The sequence below is a fragment of the Pipistrellus hanaki genome (genome assembly GCF_964339955.1).
Source record: "Pipistrellus hanaki genome assembly, chromosome: X".
Taxonomy (NCBI): Eukaryota; Metazoa; Chordata; class Mammalia; order Chiroptera; family Vespertilionidae; genus Pipistrellus; species Pipistrellus hanaki.
This window is the reverse complement of record NC_140524.1, coordinates 95,826,519-95,846,382: the sequence shown is the minus strand read 5'-3', so window position 1 is coordinate 95,846,382 and position 19,864 is coordinate 95,826,519. Positions and strand designations below refer to the sequence as shown.

Genomic DNA, 19,864 nt, shown 5'->3' with positions numbered 1-19,864 from the left:
TTCACATTCCCAATAGTTATTCCCCCTTGTCACTATACACTCTTTGAGACTAGAGCTCTTATTAAAAAATAACTGTAGCTCCGGCTGGGCCAAATAGAAAGGTTGAGAACCACTGTGCTAAAGAGATAAGCTTGAAAGAATAAGAGGAAAAAAAGAGAAATCAGAAAGTGATTCTCTTGAGACAGATTAAACCTTGCTCTAACTTCGAAGTCGCAGTGTGCCTGTTGTTTGCCAATCTTAAGGTCATCTTAATCTGGGCTGTCCTTCTACTTCCATGTCACATCTCCAGGGAAAGGACCTAAAATGTTTTCTCTTTCAAACTTAAAAGAGTTAACTGCAAATTTATGGTTTAAATGTATTTTTATTGGTTTCAGAAAGGAAGGGAGAGGGAGAGAGAGATAGAAATGTCAGTGATGAGAGAGAATCATTAATCCGCTGCCTCCTGCATGCCCCCCACTGATGATCCAGCCTGCAGCCCCGGGCATGGGCCCTGACTGGGAATTGAATCATGACCTCCTGGTTCTTAGGTCGACACTCAACCACTGAGTCATGCTAGCCAGGTTGCAAATTTATTTTGTCAATTTAATATTTTGGTCAATTTTAACATATAAATACAAGACAATTAAATAAATTGGCAAAGAAATATTGCAAAGGCAAATCAGTACTCATAGAAGTATATTACACTATTGCGGTGGTTAATCTGGGATACAACATTCACTTGAAATATATGCGAGGGAACCTTAGTGAAAGACTCAACTGAAAGGTTTTGATTAACTAAAGAGTTGTGAAATGCTCTGAACAAGAACACACTTGAGACACTGCTCACACAGCTGTAGGTGGGAAGCACGATAGACTATAACTAGGAGCAATAGGGTTTGATACATATGAAAATAAAAGCATTGCAGGACAGTTCACCATTCCCAATAGCTAGTCCCCCTTGTCACTATACACTCTTTGAGACTAGAGCTCTTATTAAAAAATAACTATAGCTCTGGCTGGGCCACAGTGTACCAGTCATAACAATCAACAAAGTACCATGCAATTGCTTTTTAAAGAACAGCAATATGATTTTTTTTTCTTTATATACATCTCCTTTAAAAAGTAATCCTTATGCTACTCCCCTTTTCTGAAAGGCTCTGGGGATTTGAGAAAGAGGCAGTGTATGTATCTCCTCCCCATTCACGATTTTGCTGACATATGGTCTACTCTAGACTATACTTCCATCCCTCTCTGTGGCCATGGCATTAAACTAAACATCTTGGTGCAGATTCCATAATTTAATGATTAGGGATAAGGCCAGGAGATGGGTATCGGATGCCATGTTTCCTGGTGTATACAATTTACACTCTGTACAAGGGTGCACCCTAGTGGATGAGTGGGGCTAAAATATGGCTCCCACTCTGCCAAACCATGAGCCCATGGGGCTGTGTCTGTCTAGTGGGGTACCTTTTTTTTCCTTTTTTTTTTTTTAACTTGCTCAAAGGCATTGTATAAGCTAATTGTGCCATCATCTGCTTACATTTTTTTCCAGTTTGGCTGGCATCATTATTTCTTGATTTGAATGAAGTTTCTGTGTTTCACATCCCATGTAATCTCCAAAAGGAGTTTTCCAACTCAGTGAACCAGCAAGACTTTTTTTTTTTTAGTTATCACATTAGACACAACAACACAACCATGATTCTACAAAGAAATAAATTTACACACTAGAAAATAAATACAAAAAAATGAAGAAGTAATATTGCTGATGTGTGAGTCACTAGAATTTAGCTTAGTATTTACAACAAAAGCATTCACAATTAAACTCACCAACAGGCTGACGTCAACAGTTGCTTTATATGATGTTATCAAAGATAACACAACCTCTTTAAAAGGTGGCTGGAAATGAACTACTTATATTTTCTTTAAAGAAATCTTTAGGAAGTTGTTTAAAACCAATCTTCTTTTAAAATGAAGGATAGAAACCAAGTTGCAAATGTCTCAGAATGTCTTGGCTTTCTCTTCCAATTGTAACCACTGCCCTCACTTAGCTTATGCTCCTCCAGAAGTTGCTGAGTATAAAATGAATTGATTTTCGTACATCTCACATTGTGGAAAAGGTAAAAATGGACATTTTCACACTATCAAGCGTCATGCTTTGATTTCAGAGAAAGGAATCACATTTGCTCAATAAAGTGTAAGCTTCCTCGTTTTGAAGTCCTTCTGAGAGCGATGCGACTTTTACCATTACAGGAATCTTCTTTCTCATTAAACATGTGCTGTTTTCCAGTGAAATCATGAAGGCACACATCTCCATTCTGAACACTGAAAGAAACACCATTCTTCTCTGTAGGAACATTCCCTATGTGATGGAAAACAAAATTGGTGTCATGAAGTATCCACAGAAAGCATTTTAAAAATACACAATCTCCAACATCACTTTATTATGTTTTAAAATGCTCATGATATATTATTTTATTTACTTTCATTCCTTCCCAAAGGCCACTCAAAGTAAGCAAAACAAATTGGAGAATGTTTCCTCTATGACTGTTTTTAAAAATGCAATGCTCAAAATATGGAGCAAAACAATATATTTGATTTTAAAGGGCCCATTTCCTAACTCTGGTTGAACATACTAGTATATTGACTTCTTCAAGTGGTAGCCCATATTTAATATAACCTAATATGATAGTCTGATCTACCCCAAAAGGCTAAGGTTAACAGAGATGCCCATATGTCCTCTTACAAGGTTCTTGGTTCCCTAAGCATCCTATAAAATAAAACTTTGTACCAGAGAAATCCAGAGCAACAACAGTTATGACAAGAAAAAAAAAATCATTTCTTGTAAACTACTAGTAAACCAGTCCCTCTGACTGGATCAGGATAGGCTTGCTTCCCAAGGGGAAACCAATTCCTACAATAGAGTCTAGGCCAGGGAGCTGCTGGGCATGCAGAAACTGTGGTTTGGACCTGGGCCTCCTTGACTCCAGGATGACCCTGAAGTGTGTGTGTGTGTGTGTGTGTGTGTGTGTGTGTGTGTGTGTGTGTTGGGTGGGGTGGGCAAGGGGACATGCACAGCAGCTGAGACTCTCTGGTTACTTTATAGCACATGTGTCAAACACAAGGCCCGCGGGCCAAATCCAGCCCGCCAGGCCTTGCAATGTGGCCCGCACCGCGCTGTCATCACTGCACTCCGCTGTCAGTTTATGACATTGTCAGTTTATGACTGTTCAGTAAACCATTCGGCCCGCGATTTAGGCTGGATTTTAGATTTTGGCCCCTTCTCTGATTGAGTTCGACACCCCTACTTTATAGCATTTTAGGCTGAGCAGTATTAAGCTGTCAGTGGGACCCCCCCCCCCCAAGGGGTCCCAGACTAGAAGAGGGCACAGGCCAGGCTTAGGGACCACCCCTGAGTGCATGAATTTCGTGCACCAGGCCTCTAGTTAGAAGGCAATGTGGAAAGCTGAATAATAAGCCAATTTGTTCATGCCATAACTATAATAATGATAACAGTGCTGAGAACTTTAGAAGTATTATGTCATTTATTACCCTACCTGATACTGCAATTATTATCTCCATCTCAAGGTGATGATGAAACTAAGGTTTTAAAATTTAAGTGCTTTGCTTAAGGTTAAATGGCTCAGAAGTGATGGAGTCAACACGTGATGTTTCTTCCAAACTGAGCTTGTGGCCCCATGTATCAAGTGAGAGGGCTATTGGTACACAAACCTTTAAGCCAGCCAGTAACTGAAATATGTAATATTCACACAAACTACGTGATAAATATTGTTAACACAGCTCCATCTCTGACATAGCTGAGGCAGCTGTCTTGATTTAAGCATTTTGATTTGAGGACATTTTGGTGTAGGAACAATTTTACCTGGTATAATAAAGCATTACATTTCCAGAATTTTTGCAAATTCCATCCCTTGCCCATTCCAGATCCTGATGTGCAGATTGAGGAGTCGGGGATATCTATCTGACATGCATTTTATGTGGTATTAAACACTTGGCCATTTTGTTGGCCTAAAATGCAACCTCATTCTTATTATCAGGCATCAAAAATAGCTGTGCCAAATCAGCAATGTCAGACAGCTGTGCAAACTCTGCTGCTTCCCTGAAGGATGGCAACATATTGATGGCAACATTTGCTGACCACTGAGATAGGGGCTTAATCACAAGGAACAACAACAGCCTGTAATTATTGGAATTGAGAGTCTAGGTCAGTAGTCGGCAAACTCATTAGTCAACAGAGCGGCAAACCCCCGCAGTTTGCCGACCACTGGGCTAGGCAAATGAGGCTTCATGTCAGCGCTTCTAGAATATGCAAAATTCTGGCTTTTAAGAGCCCCTAGCACTTCTATCTAAGCCAGTGTTTCCCAAACTTTTGACATATGTACACCCCTTCTATAATTTTCGTAACGCTGAGTACCCCTCGTACACATGAGAACGAAGAATTAGGCGCAGCTAAGCACGGTGCAGTGCATATCCCCACCAAACTCCGGTGCAATGCATACCCCCACCAAACTCTTCCCGAACCCCTGGGGGTACGCGTTCCACACTTTGGGAAACACTGAAGAAGGCTTTACTGATATGTTGTAATTCTTGATTCACCTCGCACCTCTGATTTGTCTACTTTAAACTTGCTTTGTCATAATAACTTATGAATCAGCATTGTCACTGGCCCACCCTACACAGAGGACATTTCCCAATGTCTAAAGACATTTTTTAATATATATATATTTTATTGATTTTTTACAGAGAGGGAGGGAGAGGGATAGAGAGCTAGAAACATTGATGAGAGACAGACATCGACAGCTGCCTCCTGCATACCCCCTACCAGGGATGTGCCCACAACCAAGGTACATGTCCTTGATCGGGATTGAATCTGGGACCCCTCAGTCCACAGACTGACGCTCTATCCACTGAGCCAAACTGGTTTTGGCTAAAGACATTTTTAATTGTCATAACTAGGGGTGAATGGGGAGGGTTCTATTGGTATTGGTTGGATGGAGCCAGAGATGTTGGTAGATATCCCAGAATGCACAGGTTGAGTCCACCGCAACAAGGACTTAACTAGCTCCTAATGTCAATTGTGCCAAGGTTGAGAAACCTCACCTTAGAGCACATGTGTCAAACACAAGGCCCGCGGGCCAAATCCAGCCCGCCAGGCCTTGCAATGTGGCCCGCACCGCGCTGTCATCACTGCACTCCGCTGTCAGTTTATGACATTGTCAGTTTATGACTGTTCAGTAAACCATTCGGCCCACGATTTAGGCTGGATTTTAGATTTTGGCCCCTTCTCTGATTGAGTTCAACACCTCTACCTTAGAGGCATCTTCGGGGAGGTTGGAAAACTATTTGGTAGGTGTATGTATGAACTTACAAATTTATTTGAATTCATCATGAAAATAACTAATATCCTAAAACAATGAATAAAGGCAAAATCTCCAGGGAAGGAGAAAGTATATAAGCATCATTTAAGTTATTATAAAAATGCAGAAGATATATTAAGAAGCCAAAGACAAGCTTTTATGAATAATAAACAATACACTCTTATGAAAGGACGAAAATGTAATGGAAGTTTTATCTAGAAGTGTCAGAATTAGTGAGTAAGCCAGGTGCAGCAGCAATAATCTGTTCATTATTGACCATGTTGTAATGACTCATGTGGTGACAATGTATGTCACCAATACTGGTTATAGTATTTGATATATTTATGGGGATTTGGGCACTGTCCCAAGGCAGCTACACTGTGGAAAATAATGAACAAACATGACAAGTGAAAAATAGGAAGGTTTAAAAGGGTCAAAGATGTGTATGACTATAGATAAAGTAAAATTGATATAATTTTATCAATTATCTTAGGTACTGCTTGCTCAGATTTAACACAGAAGTCTTTGGGTAATACTTATATCAGGATTTCCAATGTTAAAACTTTTAGGTTTGTCATTAATTCCCATCATAAAAAAACTGAATCTTAAAAAAAACAACAACCAGATGTCCAAGTATTGGCTCTAAAGTGAATACATTTGGATGAATAATCTTTCTATTTTATAAGGTAACCACACTTTGACTCACTTGCCATATATGTACTTGCTTGCTTTGCTTAGCAAAAATGTCATTATAAGATAATAATACTTTAATAAAATAAACACTAGCTTGAGAAATACTGTATTGAGAAATACATACCATTCCCGCTCACAAGTCCTGAGCAATCATTATTCACTAGCAGAGTGGTGGAGTGGGTGGAGTTACTATTTGACTGTAGGGAATTTGAAGAGCTGGACACGCCTTGGTTTACAGTCTGCTTCTTTAAACCATTAGTAGCCGTTTTACTCCAGTCTGTAGTAGAATAAGCATTACAGAAAAACAGGGCGGAATGTTGAAACTCAAAGGCAAGAGACAAATCACAGTGTAACTTGTTCTAGCGACTGATCTCCCACTTCCAGATCTTATAAAGAAGTCATATAGTTCACAAGTTGGTGTGATAACATGTACAGTGGTGCCTCGCATAACGAACGCCTCGCACAGCGAACTTTGGACAGGTTTTTCATGAAACCATCGGCCAAAAAGCAGAAAATGGATGAAGATGTGCAAGATTCGGTAGACTCTACTTAGTCTGTCTTAAAATTAAAAAAATGTGTGTTTTTTTTTAAAAAATTATGTTTTTAAATGTATCTAAATAAAAATATGTCATCTTAGCATATTTTTTTTATGTCATCTTAGCATATTTTATGCTACAGAATGAATTATTTTTTTTTAACATGTATTGTTATGGGAAAACGCGTTTCACATAACGAACTTTTCACATAACAAGCTTGCTCCTGGAACGAATTAAGTTCGTTGTGTGAGGCACCACTGTATTTTCATTTGAGGCTATATATATTTGTCCTTTAAATGACTACCTGGTTAAAAGTAACATATTCTCATGGAACTAAAGGCCAAGTTAATTTGATTATGTCTATATACACTGAGTGGCCAGATTATTATGATCTCTGAAAGCATAATAATCTGGCCACTCAGTATATATAATAGAGGCCCAGTGCATGAATTCGTGCATGGGTGGGATCCTGCCAGCCTGGCCAGGGGGAGAGGACATGGGCAGTTGGCCGGCCTGCCAACTAGTCAAACTCCTGGTTGAGTGGACAATTTGCATATTAGCCTTTTATTATAAAGGATATATACTGAGTGGCCAGATTATTATGCATTCAGAGATCATAATAATCAGGCCACTCAATGTATATCCACTGAATTAGGTAGTACTTCAGAGCCAAGGACTGTCGTAAGAACATATTGACCATGTTGTGATGACTCATGGTTCTTAAATCCATGCAAATGACTAAATTACATTTACTGTTATTTTCTAAATATAGATCTTGTGCAACCGGATTTTGCAGTTAGACAAAGGTTGTATTCATGGGTGGTAATCATGCGAAAGGAATTTAGTTTTCAGACAGTACTTAATTTTTCTTATTTTCCTAAAAATGACCTATTTGCTCCACAAGCCAACAGGACCTGAAATATTATAACTTCAAAATAACCAAATGTATGCTATAACCAAACAACCAAATGTATGAAAGTTTATATACAAGGTTGAGTCAAGATTTAAAAAGTTATGAAGGTAAATATTAAAAATTAGTTTGAGTAAATGGGAAACATTAGCTCAAAAGGAAATAAATTCTAACATGTTCACTGTTGTTTCAGTCAAGAAGCCAGACATTAATTCTATTGCTCACTAAGTTCCCAGATATGAATAATTATTATTTTTTAATTCTTTAGGTTTTTTTTTTTACCTCTAATGTGCACAATCAGTATTTTTTATTGTGCATGTTCCATTCATTGCTTTCCATATCCGATAACCCTTTGGCATATATTGCTTTGAATCTTATATATTTTTTCCCTCAAAATTTAGAAGGATAAAAAGAAAAGTAAATCATTACCAGAATTTTCAGCCAGCCGTAACTTTCCACAACAAAGATACCGCCTCCATTGCTTTCTCACGTTCTCTTTTGCTACACAGTAAAAGATGAAGATGAAGAATCCTGTGGGGGTGGGGGGAGAAGACCCATAACACAATAAATTCCAAATTATGACCTTAATGTCACGAGCTTCCTTTGCCCAAAAGATAAAATCTTTGGCAAAGATATAGGCAAAGTGAAATTTACAAATTGGAAAAAAAAATTAAAGTCTTGGATAAGTTTGCTTATCAAAAAGCACCCTGGGACACTTTCTATGTATGATTAAATATATTTATAAAATGAATGGTGATTCTGTATTTCTAATATTAAGCTCGCTGTCTCTTCTCACATTCTATCTGTGGCCTTCCCTGTCTTTGGAAGTACAAGCTATCCACTCGAATGCCTGCTCAGACCTAAGCTCCTACCTCCCAGCTCCTCCATATTTATAATTGGCTTCCAAGCTCTGTCTTCACCATAGGTCTCAGATCCCTTGCTCCTCCTTTCAGGCCCTCGCCAGGTCTTCCCCCTCTTCCTCTCAAGGAAACCTGCTCAAGGAAACTTTCCACTGGCGTCCCGGTTAAGAAGAAAACAACACTCCAGTCTTGAACAGGCCCTCAGGCTCCACCTCCTACATACCTCTGTCCTAGTTTTGCAATCACAGGCCTCACCACACAGCCCCGTTACTGTGACTCCTCAATGCTTTCCCCAATAAATATTTGCTGAATGAAGGGGAAAATTTGGAGTTCTCCGTCTCCCCAAACCCCAATCTATCTGCTTTAAAAATCTTCATTTAAAAACAAGAGGTGTTCCTTTTCAGGTGCCCACTCTAAAGACTGGTATTTTGAATACTGCATGCACACCTTTGTTCATTTGCCACCCTCGGTGGCTACTCTTGGTTGCCTTAGGGGAGAAGTAGCATGTATGAAAGAGATCAAAATGGGGTTAGGCAAGTCCCAAATCAGAGCCTATACCTATTTCTCCTTTAATCAACACCAAAGCCCTGCCAATTAGGTTCCCTTTTATAAATGAAATAGTACATTTCTTCTATCCGTTCATATTCTAGTGAAAAGACATTCTGTGGAAATGAAGAGACAGGCAGGTTCAGTTTCCCTTCCTAGGCTGATACTCTAACCACTGAGGGCACTGGCCAGGGCAGCAGTTCCATTTTTAATTTTTTGAGGAAACTCAATACTCTTTTCCACAGTAGATTGCAGCGGGCTGCATTCCCACCAGCAGTGTACTAGAGTTCCCTTTCTCCACCTTCTCGCCAGCACTTCTTGTTTGTTTTATTTTTTTCTCTCCAAGTATCTCTTACTTATAGCATGCCATTGTTGACAAATAAAACTTTTCTATTTAATACTATGCAGTGCAGCATCTAGATATACCAATTCAGGGACTGGTATGTTGTAGGTTAAAATTCATAACTGTATGTAAACAACAAGCATGTTAGACACTTGAATTCATTCTCAGGTTGGGTTTACTTTGAAAACAAACAAATTGATCTCTTGCCTAAGAACTATAGGAGAATGCTATGGAAGCTAAAAGTAGCAGGAAAAGACGAAAACAGGCTAATGAGAATGCAATTAAAAGGCATCCCAACAGAGGTTTTGGAATAAAAGGGAACCAAGGGATATGGATTATTGTTATGTAATGTAAACCTATTAGGCTGCTTGGCTTTTAATGCCAAAGTACTGTACTTCCATTAAAAATTAATCAGAGCTGGTAAGTCTTTTGTAACACTGGTCTAAAAGAATTAGTATTTTGCTTTTCCATAGAATATAGCGAAAAGGGTTCGAAATGACTCCAGCTGGGCTTCATTAACAAACAGGAAGCTCTTAAGTAAAGGTGACACACAAAACCTGACCCTTTCTTGCTGCGTGTCCCAGCAGAGCAATGTCTCAGGTTAGCCACTGGGTCAGGCTGCTGCCACTTGGGTCTCTATATTGACTCCATATTTATCATTGTCTCTCAAACACAGCCCAAGGAGGTCAGAGTGGTGAGACCTTACAGGACCATTTATGGCACGTGTAGTTTTCTCTATGGATGTTCTATTTCAATTAAAAAAAAAAAAACATCTTTTTTTTTTTTAAAGTAAGAAACCAAGTGAAGGAAGAGTAATTGACTCTCAGAAAGAGTTCCTGGCAGGCTCCCTTCAGTGTGTTCTCTTTGAAGGGATGATGGAAAAGGTAGGGGAAAGTACCACTTGTTGAATTGAATGAACATCTCTTCCAAAGATCTCAAAGTGCCCTTTCAAGGATGCATCTTAAGCAACTAAATAAACCATGTTGATACTCTTTTAGGAGTGATAGTTTTAAGTTCAGCTGTGATCACTCAGTGGAGATTTAGTACGGTAGAGCTTACCTTGTAAAGTGTTAAAGATGGCAAAAAGGTACATGAAGGTGATGTTAACTGGTCCCCAGGCAAAGAAGGCAAAGCCCCAAGTAATTCCCAGTAAAAATGTAAGGCCTGCAACGCTCCGCAGGTCCTGAATACTGGTTTTTCGCTGGGCTCCCAGTTGCTTCTTCTTTTTAATTCGACAGAGTTGAATCAGGACCACAATGAACATGCTGACATTCAGCAGAAATATTACACAGAAATATCCCACAACTGTAATATAGAATACAGCATTGCTGTTGATCCAGCAACTGTAATTTGGAGGGGGAAAACAGGAAAAAACATATTACCATGCTGAAATGTGGTTCAAAATGCTGCAATGAATTTATATCAATTTACTGAAACAGTTCTACAAGTAAAAAAGAAAAGAACACGATAAAACCACTGTTCTCCACAATCATTTGTAACTCTAGGGGAAAAAAAAAACTAAAATAATTTATTTTAGGATACTTGGTGGCTGAAAGTATTTAAAAATTATTCTTTGATAACTTTCAGGATTTTGCTCCCTTTAAATCCTCGTGATTTTATTTCATGAGTTTTTACTAACATAACTGGTATGTCATTTTTATCAGAGACTTATAAAAATATTTTCAAAATACTTCCTCCTAATTTGTTTTAATGCTTAAAACAACTAGTTTTATCTAACTAGTTTATCTAACTTATATATATATATAATCTTCAAAGGTAGCTGTAAATATTACTGGATTTTATTAGCATGAGAGCTGGAGTCAATATGCTGATTAGACCCTCCACTTTCTTGGGGAATTCTGTTTTCCACTTCACTAAATATTCCCTTGGGGACTTTGTACTTACAAGTCATCTGATGAGCCACTAGGGAATTTCCCATAGGATCCAAGCCCGTAGTTATCTGGGGATATAGTCAGGACAATGGTCACAATCACAGCTGGTACTCCTGGAAGATGGGAAACATTGGTCACACATAGTTCTAATAACCATAGGTGGTGAGAAGAAAAAATAGAGATCACAGTTTATTTTCTTCTGGCAAAAGGGCTGGTGAACTGTTCACCAAATCCAGTTTCTCTTCCTCCTTGGCACACAGCTGGACATCTCCCAGCCTCCCTTGCAGCTAGATGTATGTGGCCACATGACTAGGTCTTGGTTTATGGAATATGGACAAGTAATCTACTCCACCTCTAGGCCTGTTGCATAAAAGCCTCCTGTGACACCTTCCACTCTCTTCTCCCAAATTCAGGGCAATTTTGGAAGCCCTGTGTTGAGACAGAGCAGAGTCTCCAGAGACCTGGATCCTGAATAACTACAAAATAAGTTAACTGATTCTGCTAACTATACTGTTCATGTGTGAGAAATTATCTTCTTCTGAGATTTCAGGGTTTGTCTACTACAGTGGTTTATATCCTTAGTTATAGGACTTCTGTTCATCTAGACTTCAAGTGGTTCTCAATGATGGCTATTCTGTAGTTTAGTTATAATTTTGATGTCATGTGAGGAGGTGAGTGCTCCATTTACCTACTCCATCATCTTGACTGGAAGCCCTCCTAAGAGTTTTGTGTTCATAAACAATCCAGGGGAAATATACAGGCGTTCTAGAAAGAGACATGACAAGATTGCTCTTTGGGCAATGCAACATATAAGAAGAAGAAAGCTGTTTTAGAAGCCTGCCAAGTATAACCTGTGTCATCAGTCTCTGTGTGATTAAAAATCACAACACTGAAGAAGAAGCAGAGAAAGCCAAGGTAATGTATAAGCAAATGATACGTACCCCAACCGACGATGCAGAATTTAAGGATGTATTTTCGGATGTAAGTATTAAACACTTTGACAAGGGCCAGATACATATGGAATGCTTCTAGGCCCATCCATGTAAATGAGACCAAGAGAAAATAATGCAAAAATACAGCTGCCGAGATGCAGAGGCCTCGCCAGTCATACAAAGCAACCCATGAGTCCAAGAGAAAAACCAGGTTCAGCAGGAGCAGAGCTGCACAAAGCTGGATGAGAATTTTGGAAGGATAATCCCTTCGGATCTTTCTAAAAGGAAAGGACAATAAAAGAATTAGCATCCCATTCTCCTTGTGCGTCCATATATGAGTTTTAGGCAATTTAATTTTATTCTTTAGTAAACCTCTATAATAGTCCCTCCTTACCTAACATGAATATGTTCTAAGACCACCCCTCCCTCGCAGTGCATGCTTGAAGCTGTGGATAGTGTCAAACCTTATATATACTATGTTTTTACTATAAATATATACCTTGATAAAGCTGAATTTATAAGTTAGGCCTAGTAAGAGATTAAAAAATAACTACCATGTTTCCCCCAAAATAAGATATCCTCCAAAAATAACACCTAGCGCATGGAAAGATAAGACATCCCCTGAAAATAAGACCTAGCGCAACTTTGGGAGAAAAAATTAATATAAGACACTGTCTTATTTTTAGCCGAAACTGGTTTGGCTCAGTGGTAGAGCGTCGGTCTGCGGACTGAAAGGTCCCAGGTTCCATTCCGGTCAAGGGCATGTACATTGGTTGCAGGCACATCCCCGGTAGGGGGTGTGCAAGAGGCAGCTGGTCGATGTTTCTCTCTCATAGACGTTTCTAGCTCTCTATCCCTCTCTCCTCCTCTCTGTAAAAAAAAAAATCAATAAAATATATTTTTTTAAAAAAACGACACTGTCTTATTTTCGGGGAAACAGGGTAATAACAAAATAGAACAATTATGGCAATATAGTAATAAAAGTCATGTGACTTTTTATATTTTTGAGTTCAAACCTATTCCTGGATCTGTTAACCATCCCTTACTTGGCTTGGTGTCACTTGTTTCAGGAGATCTCTTGCTGAAGTCTTCATACAGTAGGTTCAATACTTTCTGGTGCAACATGTTGCCATCAGTCAGAACATGTTTTCTGTTCATGTCTTCCACTCACAAATGTAATGCCTTTTGCATTTTAACTATCATGTAGTTGTGGCTATACCTTTTATAATTTGAGTTATGACAGCAAAACTAGTGCAAATTGCTTTTCCTTCTTCATAATTTCATAGATAGAAGATTCGTTCTTAGCAACCTCAGCATACAATTTTTTTCTTGATTTATTAAGTTAAAAACTTTTACCTTTTCACTTAAAGGAAGCACTTTACAGCTTCTCTTTCACATATCTGAATTTCCAATATCACTACTCTTATGCTTTGGAGCCAGTATTAAGTAAAATAAGTGTTACTTGAACATAAAGCACTATGATAACCAAGACAGCTACTAAATGACTAATGGGTGGGTAGTGTACTAGCATACAGTGTGGATATACCAGACAAAGAGATGATTCATTTCCTGAACAGGATTGAGGAGTATGGTGTGATATTTCATCATGTTATTCACTCAGAACACTGAGAAACTTAAAACTTATGAATTGTTTATTTCTATAATTTTCCATTTAATACTTTTGGACTGGAGTTGACAATGGGTATTTGAAAACTGCAGAGAGCAAAACCGTGGATAAGGGGAGATTGTTGAATGTGGGTAAATTTCCTCTCTTTGAGTATCTCTGTAGGCATTAAAACCAACAACAGAGGGAAAATCTAAACAGAATCATTGGTGGAACCATATGGAAATTTTGTGTTTGTATTTCTGTGGAACCTTTTACATGCTGACTGTTGACCCATCCTTTTAAATAGTTTGTAGTGGAATCTACTGAACAACCCCCTCCCCCATTTCTCCCAAACGACTTCTAGAAGCATTGCTACTGCTTCTCATACAATAGGTTCCTATATTCAGATCTTTAAAACATAGCCAGATTTCCCTGTTATGTTATTAGTGAAAATGAGATCATGGAAAGAAGAGTTTATACTATACCTAAATGAAACAGACATAGGAAAATACAGCTAATTGATGACAAGTGCATATTTATATGTGTGAAATTAGATCTGGTGAAATCATTCTGAGTAATGGTTGGCTTATGGTAATTTAGTCTCATTAATAATATTTTCAAGGGTCCACTAAAAGATCTGTATTCACAGCTGGACCTTAAGTTTGGCATTTAAAGTAAATTTGTGCATTTCTTGATCCTGGTCCAAAATCTACATTTCAGAACTTACATATCGTTTCACTTAATGTAAGAAAAATACATATTTTCTTCTTTTCTAACAGAATTTGTTGGAATTCCCCCCAAAAAAAGTTACCAAAGGGACCCTTCTGTAAGCTGAGAAAGAGATGCTATTACTTGGAATGTTATTCTTGCTTTGACCTACAAAGCCACACTTATCAAGTATCTATATTTTTTAAAAGTATGTATATCTTTCAGTGGAGTTTTACATTCTTTATTCTTCTTCAGCCAACATGTGTTAATATTAATCTTTTGTGTTTTCTAAGTATAATTTAGAAACATTATATTAAACATAGCTCTTATTCCATACATTAATCTATAGTCTCTTTCAGATTTAAGCTATTGGGTTTCTGGGTGTTCATCTTTCATTTTACACTTATTGTAAACTAAGTACCAGGAATCATCTTAGGGTATGAAGATGACTAAGGCACAACCCTTGCCTTCAGAGAGTGCATAGACTAATGGAAGGATTCAAGTGTATAAACCAAAAAGAATCATGAAGTTTTACATATAGGTGGCTCCACTAGATGGTTGTACAGGATAAGGCAGGCTGAGGAGTGCACTTAATTAATATATTTTGGCAATGGAGGTGAGCACTGTATCATATCGTTCAAGTTTCCAGTTGTGGATACTCACTCAAAGGCTATGTAGGTTATGAGAGTAACTGACAGAAAAATTGATGAAAGCCCACAACCAATATATGTGATAAACGTCAGAGCCATCATTTGAGCCGCTGGCAAGGATGTTCGAGATAGGTCCTAGAAAATAAAATATTGTTTTCAAGACCAAATATTTTCAAGTAAATAAAAGAATCATAACTTACAGTGATTGAGTGTTCTAAGTGCCCATCCATAGTTCATTCAATAACTGGTAAGGTAGCCACAATTATTATCATTAAGTAAAGATAATGATATTGAAGCCCAGAGATTAAGTAAATTGCCCAAGGCCACACAACTATGAAGTGGAGGAGCCAAGGACCAAATTCAGATCTGGCCAACTCCAAAGCCCATGTGCTTGATCAGTGTCTTATAGTACACTAGAGAAGCACTGGGCTAGGAATCTATAAAGACTTGAATTTGGCTTCTAGGTCTTATATTTTTTAGTTCTATGACTGTGGACAGTTACCTAACAAATGAGTCTTAATTCTGACTTCATTAAAATGACAGTAACAATGCCGCATTCTACCTGTCTTGCAGGACTGTTGGGGAGATTTAAATAAGATAATTTATATCAATGTGTTTTATAAGAAATGTAAAGTGCATTGCAAACTAAACAATTTCATTACCCACTTTAATCTGAATTTCCTAGTCCTCCTAGCTATTTAAATGAGTAAAACTTAAATGTAAAAATAGAATGGGAAAACATACTTCCATGTTCAAGTATTTTCCTTCAAGTACACTTGCTTAATTAGAAGAGTAATTTCATTGGTCAATAATTTTGCCACAATACTGTATCTGCTGATTTTTCAAAGTCATCTAACAGATTAGACATTATGGCATCATGCCTAGCTACCTCTCAGACCCAGAATCTAAGGCCAGGTAATTTGGGGATATTACCAGTAGGACGCCAAAGCTTGTAAGGTGGCTGCAGCTACAGATGGTTTCATTCAGCCTCCTGTCTTTGACAGAGCAGCCATTGGATGACCAGCCTCCTCTGCCACCTGTTGGCATTGGGAAGAGTATTTGTTCAATCAGCAAGGCCACAGCACTCATGACTGCCCTTTCGCCCATATACCCCTTCCCCCACCCACTCAAGACTTTGAAAAAGGTATGACTGGAACCTACCATTTCTGCCCAAGTCCCAAAACACGCATCTTACTGTTAAGTAATCCTGCAGTAGAAAGATACATCACAAATAATTAATTTACTGTACTGGAAAAGCCATTGGAAAAATAGCTGACTTAAAAAAAATTCAGAATCTCATTCTTAATTTTTGGAAACTTGTTATTTTACACTAGGAGCAGCTCAGGGGCCTTTTATAGGTCAGCACTTCTTAAACTCAGCAATTGTGCTAAGAATCACCTTGAGGCATTATTAAAATGAACATTCTGATTTAGTGTGTCTGGAGTGGGGCCTAAGAGTGCAGACTCCACTTTGAGTAGCGAGATCATAGCTGATGCTCAATGTGAACTGAACTGTTTTGTTTTCTCTTTGGAGGTGAGAATCAGACCTGCAGCCACATATTGAAATGCACTGAAATCTGGCAGTTGATAAGAGCTTGCTTTTGCATTGTTCCTTTTGGACATTAGGTGGTCAGTTATTAGGCATGTTGAAACCCAACGGAGTGACTAAGTGATTCTAGTCTTACACACTGCCCTGAGTTTTTAGGTTCTGTTGGATCTTTTGTTTTCAGGCCATGTCTTCCAGGTATAGTTTGCACAAGGTGTCTCTGGTCAGTGAACAGCCCAGACAGGACTCTCTCACCTGGCTTTGGTCGATGTGCTTTAATGTAACTGTCACGTTTCTCGTCAAGTTCTTGACAGTCAGATTTGCAACACTTGATGATATGACATAGCTGATCAGAGAGAGGTTCTCCAGAGAAGGGTCCTAGCACACAAAAGAATCAACAGGATGGCAAGGGAAAACGAAATGTTATCAGAGAGTTTTAGAGCTTGAAGGGACTCAAAGGACTATTTAATCCATATGTTTATTTTACAACTTAGGTCAGAAATTGAGGGTCAGGAATAAAGCGACTTTCCCAAGAACCATAATTAGAAGCAGAACTTGTTGCACTCTACAGCGCTCTAAATACCAAGTTAAATTTCACGGATTGACCCAATAGGGCCTTCATGAATTTTTTAAAATGTCTTTATTTATTAAGATGTTACATATGTGTCCTTCATGAATATTAAGGGAAACATAACATTAAGCCATTTAATGTATGTGCTGTCAAAAGTAGCACGACATCAAGCCACTTAAGCTGTCTGTCCTTGAGCAAATTACTTAACCTCTCTGTGCATACATGTCCTCATCTATAAAATGGGAATAATATATAGTTTAATAGTTCCTTCCTCACAGAGATGTTGAGAGTATTAGAGTTAACATTTATAAGAGCTTAGGACAGTGCTCAGCATTGGTAAACAGTATCAGTTATTGTTATGTATCATCACTAGCACTCTTAGATCCTATTTAAAGATAAATTGCAGCTTTTCAGCAATTCTTTTTACTTATACCGGACTTAAGATGTGTGAGGATTAAAAGAAGCATAAATTCCCCACTCCCAAATAAAACTTAAATTAAAACCAGTTCACAGCAACTTTACCTGAAATAGGGCAGGTGTTTCAAAAAAGTTGAACTGAACCCTGGAAGCTAGCTCTACATCATTAGCTGGTAAATTACTCATCAGTGATGAGGGCAGAGAAATAATACCGATACTATTCTCAGGAGCCTCCGTTTCCAGAGAAACCTGAAAACCAAGTAAAAAATAATTAAAACATCTGGGGCTGGTATAATAAGAAGTTAGAAAACATAACCAATCAAGATGAAGAATCATGTAGGGGCATTTCTGTGTGGTGTCTCTGTGTATAATCAGTTCTTATTTCTTTGCTGCAAAATTAGAGAGGGTGGGTAATAGGGAGAGGAAGCTTTGGAGTAGGAAAGAAAACATTTTAAATATACACAGAAACAGTCAGAAAGTATAAGATATTATATGTCAATTATATTGCAATAAAGTTGGGGGGCGTTGACCCCAAGGAGGGTCTACAGTGTATGACTTATCATATATCATATGATAAGTCATACACTGTAGACCTCAAGGAAACCACAGCAGCAATATACCAGCTTAGTGACTTGTTAGGGCAAGTCTTCATAGAACCACATGCACCAAACTTGTAAATTAAATTAATAGGCAGGACTTGGTTTTATGTAGGTGTTTCCAGCCCTCAATCCCTCTAATAGGTGGCTAGAAAACAATTAGAAGCAAGATTGCTATTCAGTACCACTATTCACACCAGGGTAGTCATAACACTTCTTAAAGTATCAGAGTGGGTTGATAAGTAGCTAATGCCCCTGCTCACTCCCAGCTATCTAGAACCCTCCACTGGATACTTCCCCCAACTCACCCCACCCCAACTTCCACAATCCAACTGCTCTAGGTCCAACAGTGACCTCTAAGACCAGCCAAAACCAATGCCCTTGTTTTATGTTTTTATTGATTTTATTTTATTTTTTCAAACTGTAATAGAACATTAATTGGAAAACTACAGGGGTGGAAGAAGTAATTCCTAATGGTGCCTGGGAGAGGGAAAGGGAAGGAAAGGGGAAAGGCATGGGCATGCTCCCCAGAGGGGAGCTGTTTTTATTAATTTTCGGGACAGAGTAAGGGAGAGGGATAGAGATAGAAAAACATCAATGAGAGAGAAACATGGATTGGCTGCCTCCTGCATACCCCCTACTGGGGATCAAGCCCCAAACCCAGCATGCGCTCTGACTGGGAATCAAACTGGTAACCTCTTGGCTCATGGGTTGACACTCAACCACTGAACCACACCAGCTAAGCAATGTCCTTTTTTTTTAATTCTGTGGTGACTCATTGTTCTAGAGTTTAAATATTTTTAATATCATCCCTGACTATAAGCAGTAATTGCTTCAATTATATACTCTATCATATATCATGATATATGAGAAATCATATACAAGAAAAGGCTGCTTCCACATTAAATTAGGATGTACCTGAAGATTAGTAGGGTCTTGAGCAGCAAAGGTAGTCATGTTGAAATTACTGGAATTCACTCTGATCACAGCCAGAGCCAAAGAAGGGGAGGTTAGACTTATGGTCTTGGTTGAAAAATTCAGCTGTAAACCAATGTCATCCACTACTTTTAGCACTCTGTAAAGACAAATGGCAGTTCAAATTCAACACTCCCACTTTGTTTTTCCCAGTCTAAGCAGAAATAACACAGAGTAGCAATTTAACATTATAAAACTCATAGTGGGAGAAAGATACTTGGCTGTAATTAATCATGTAAGAAGCATTGTTATCACTATATGGGTCAGTTTACTAAGTCATACCTTTGGGCCAGAGGGGCCAGCAAGGCGGGTGGGGAATGGAGGAGTTTGCTGACTTGATTTATCATTTCTCCTGCAAGGTTAGGCTCCAAGCTGCCCAAGGACAGAATTTTCTCCATCTGAGCCACTTGGCCCTCAAGGTCAAGAGCAGTGATGCCACTGGTGTGAACAGTTTCTACAACAGAGAACCAAATCATTTTATGAACACATAATGAAAGAAATCATTAACAAAAAGAAACATAGACCTTGTGATCTGCTATGTATTCACCCCAGGAAAGTGAAAGCATGTTTATTGCAGCCTTTTCCAGCTTTGTTTCCAAAGTGGAAGCAAACCAAATGTTCATCAACTACAGAATGGAAAAACAAACTGTCGTCCACCATACAACAGACTACATTATTCAGTAATGAAAAGGGATGAGCTACTTATATATGCAACAACATGGATGAATCT

At 38.5% G+C, this 19,864-nt stretch overlaps 1 protein-coding gene across 5 annotated transcripts in view; it reads right to left on the bottom strand.

The window, feature by feature from the left end:
• Nucleotides 1-553: 553 nt before the first annotated feature.
• ADGRG2 (adhesion G protein-coupled receptor G2) overlaps nt 554-19,864 on the bottom strand; it is a 105,668-nt gene continuing 86,357 nt past the window's right edge. For all 5 annotated transcript variants that reach the window (XM_084869486.1, XM_084869482.1, XM_084869483.1 and 2 more), the window contains 13 exons: nt 19,417-19,588; nt 19,078-19,234; nt 17,669-17,812; nt 16,831-16,953; nt 16,192-16,237; nt 15,964-16,067; nt 15,044-15,165; nt 12,076-12,344; nt 11,148-11,247; nt 10,302-10,585; nt 7,923-8,024; nt 6,172-6,324; nt 554-2,338 (listed from right to left, as the gene is read on the bottom strand). In XM_084869486.1, coding sequence (XP_084725612.1) covers nt 2,154-2,338; nt 6,172-6,324; nt 7,923-8,024; nt 10,302-10,585; nt 11,148-11,247; nt 12,076-12,344; nt 15,044-15,165; nt 15,964-16,067; nt 16,192-16,237; nt 16,831-16,953; nt 17,669-17,812; nt 19,078-19,234; nt 19,417-19,588 — 1,961 coding nt within the window. In that variant the 3' untranslated portion in view covers nt 554-2,153. The remainder of the gene's footprint in view (nt 2,339-6,171; nt 6,325-7,922; nt 8,025-10,301; nt 10,586-11,147; nt 11,248-12,075; nt 12,345-15,043; nt 15,166-15,963; nt 16,068-16,191; nt 16,238-16,830; nt 16,954-17,668; nt 17,813-19,077; nt 19,235-19,416; nt 19,589-19,864) is intronic.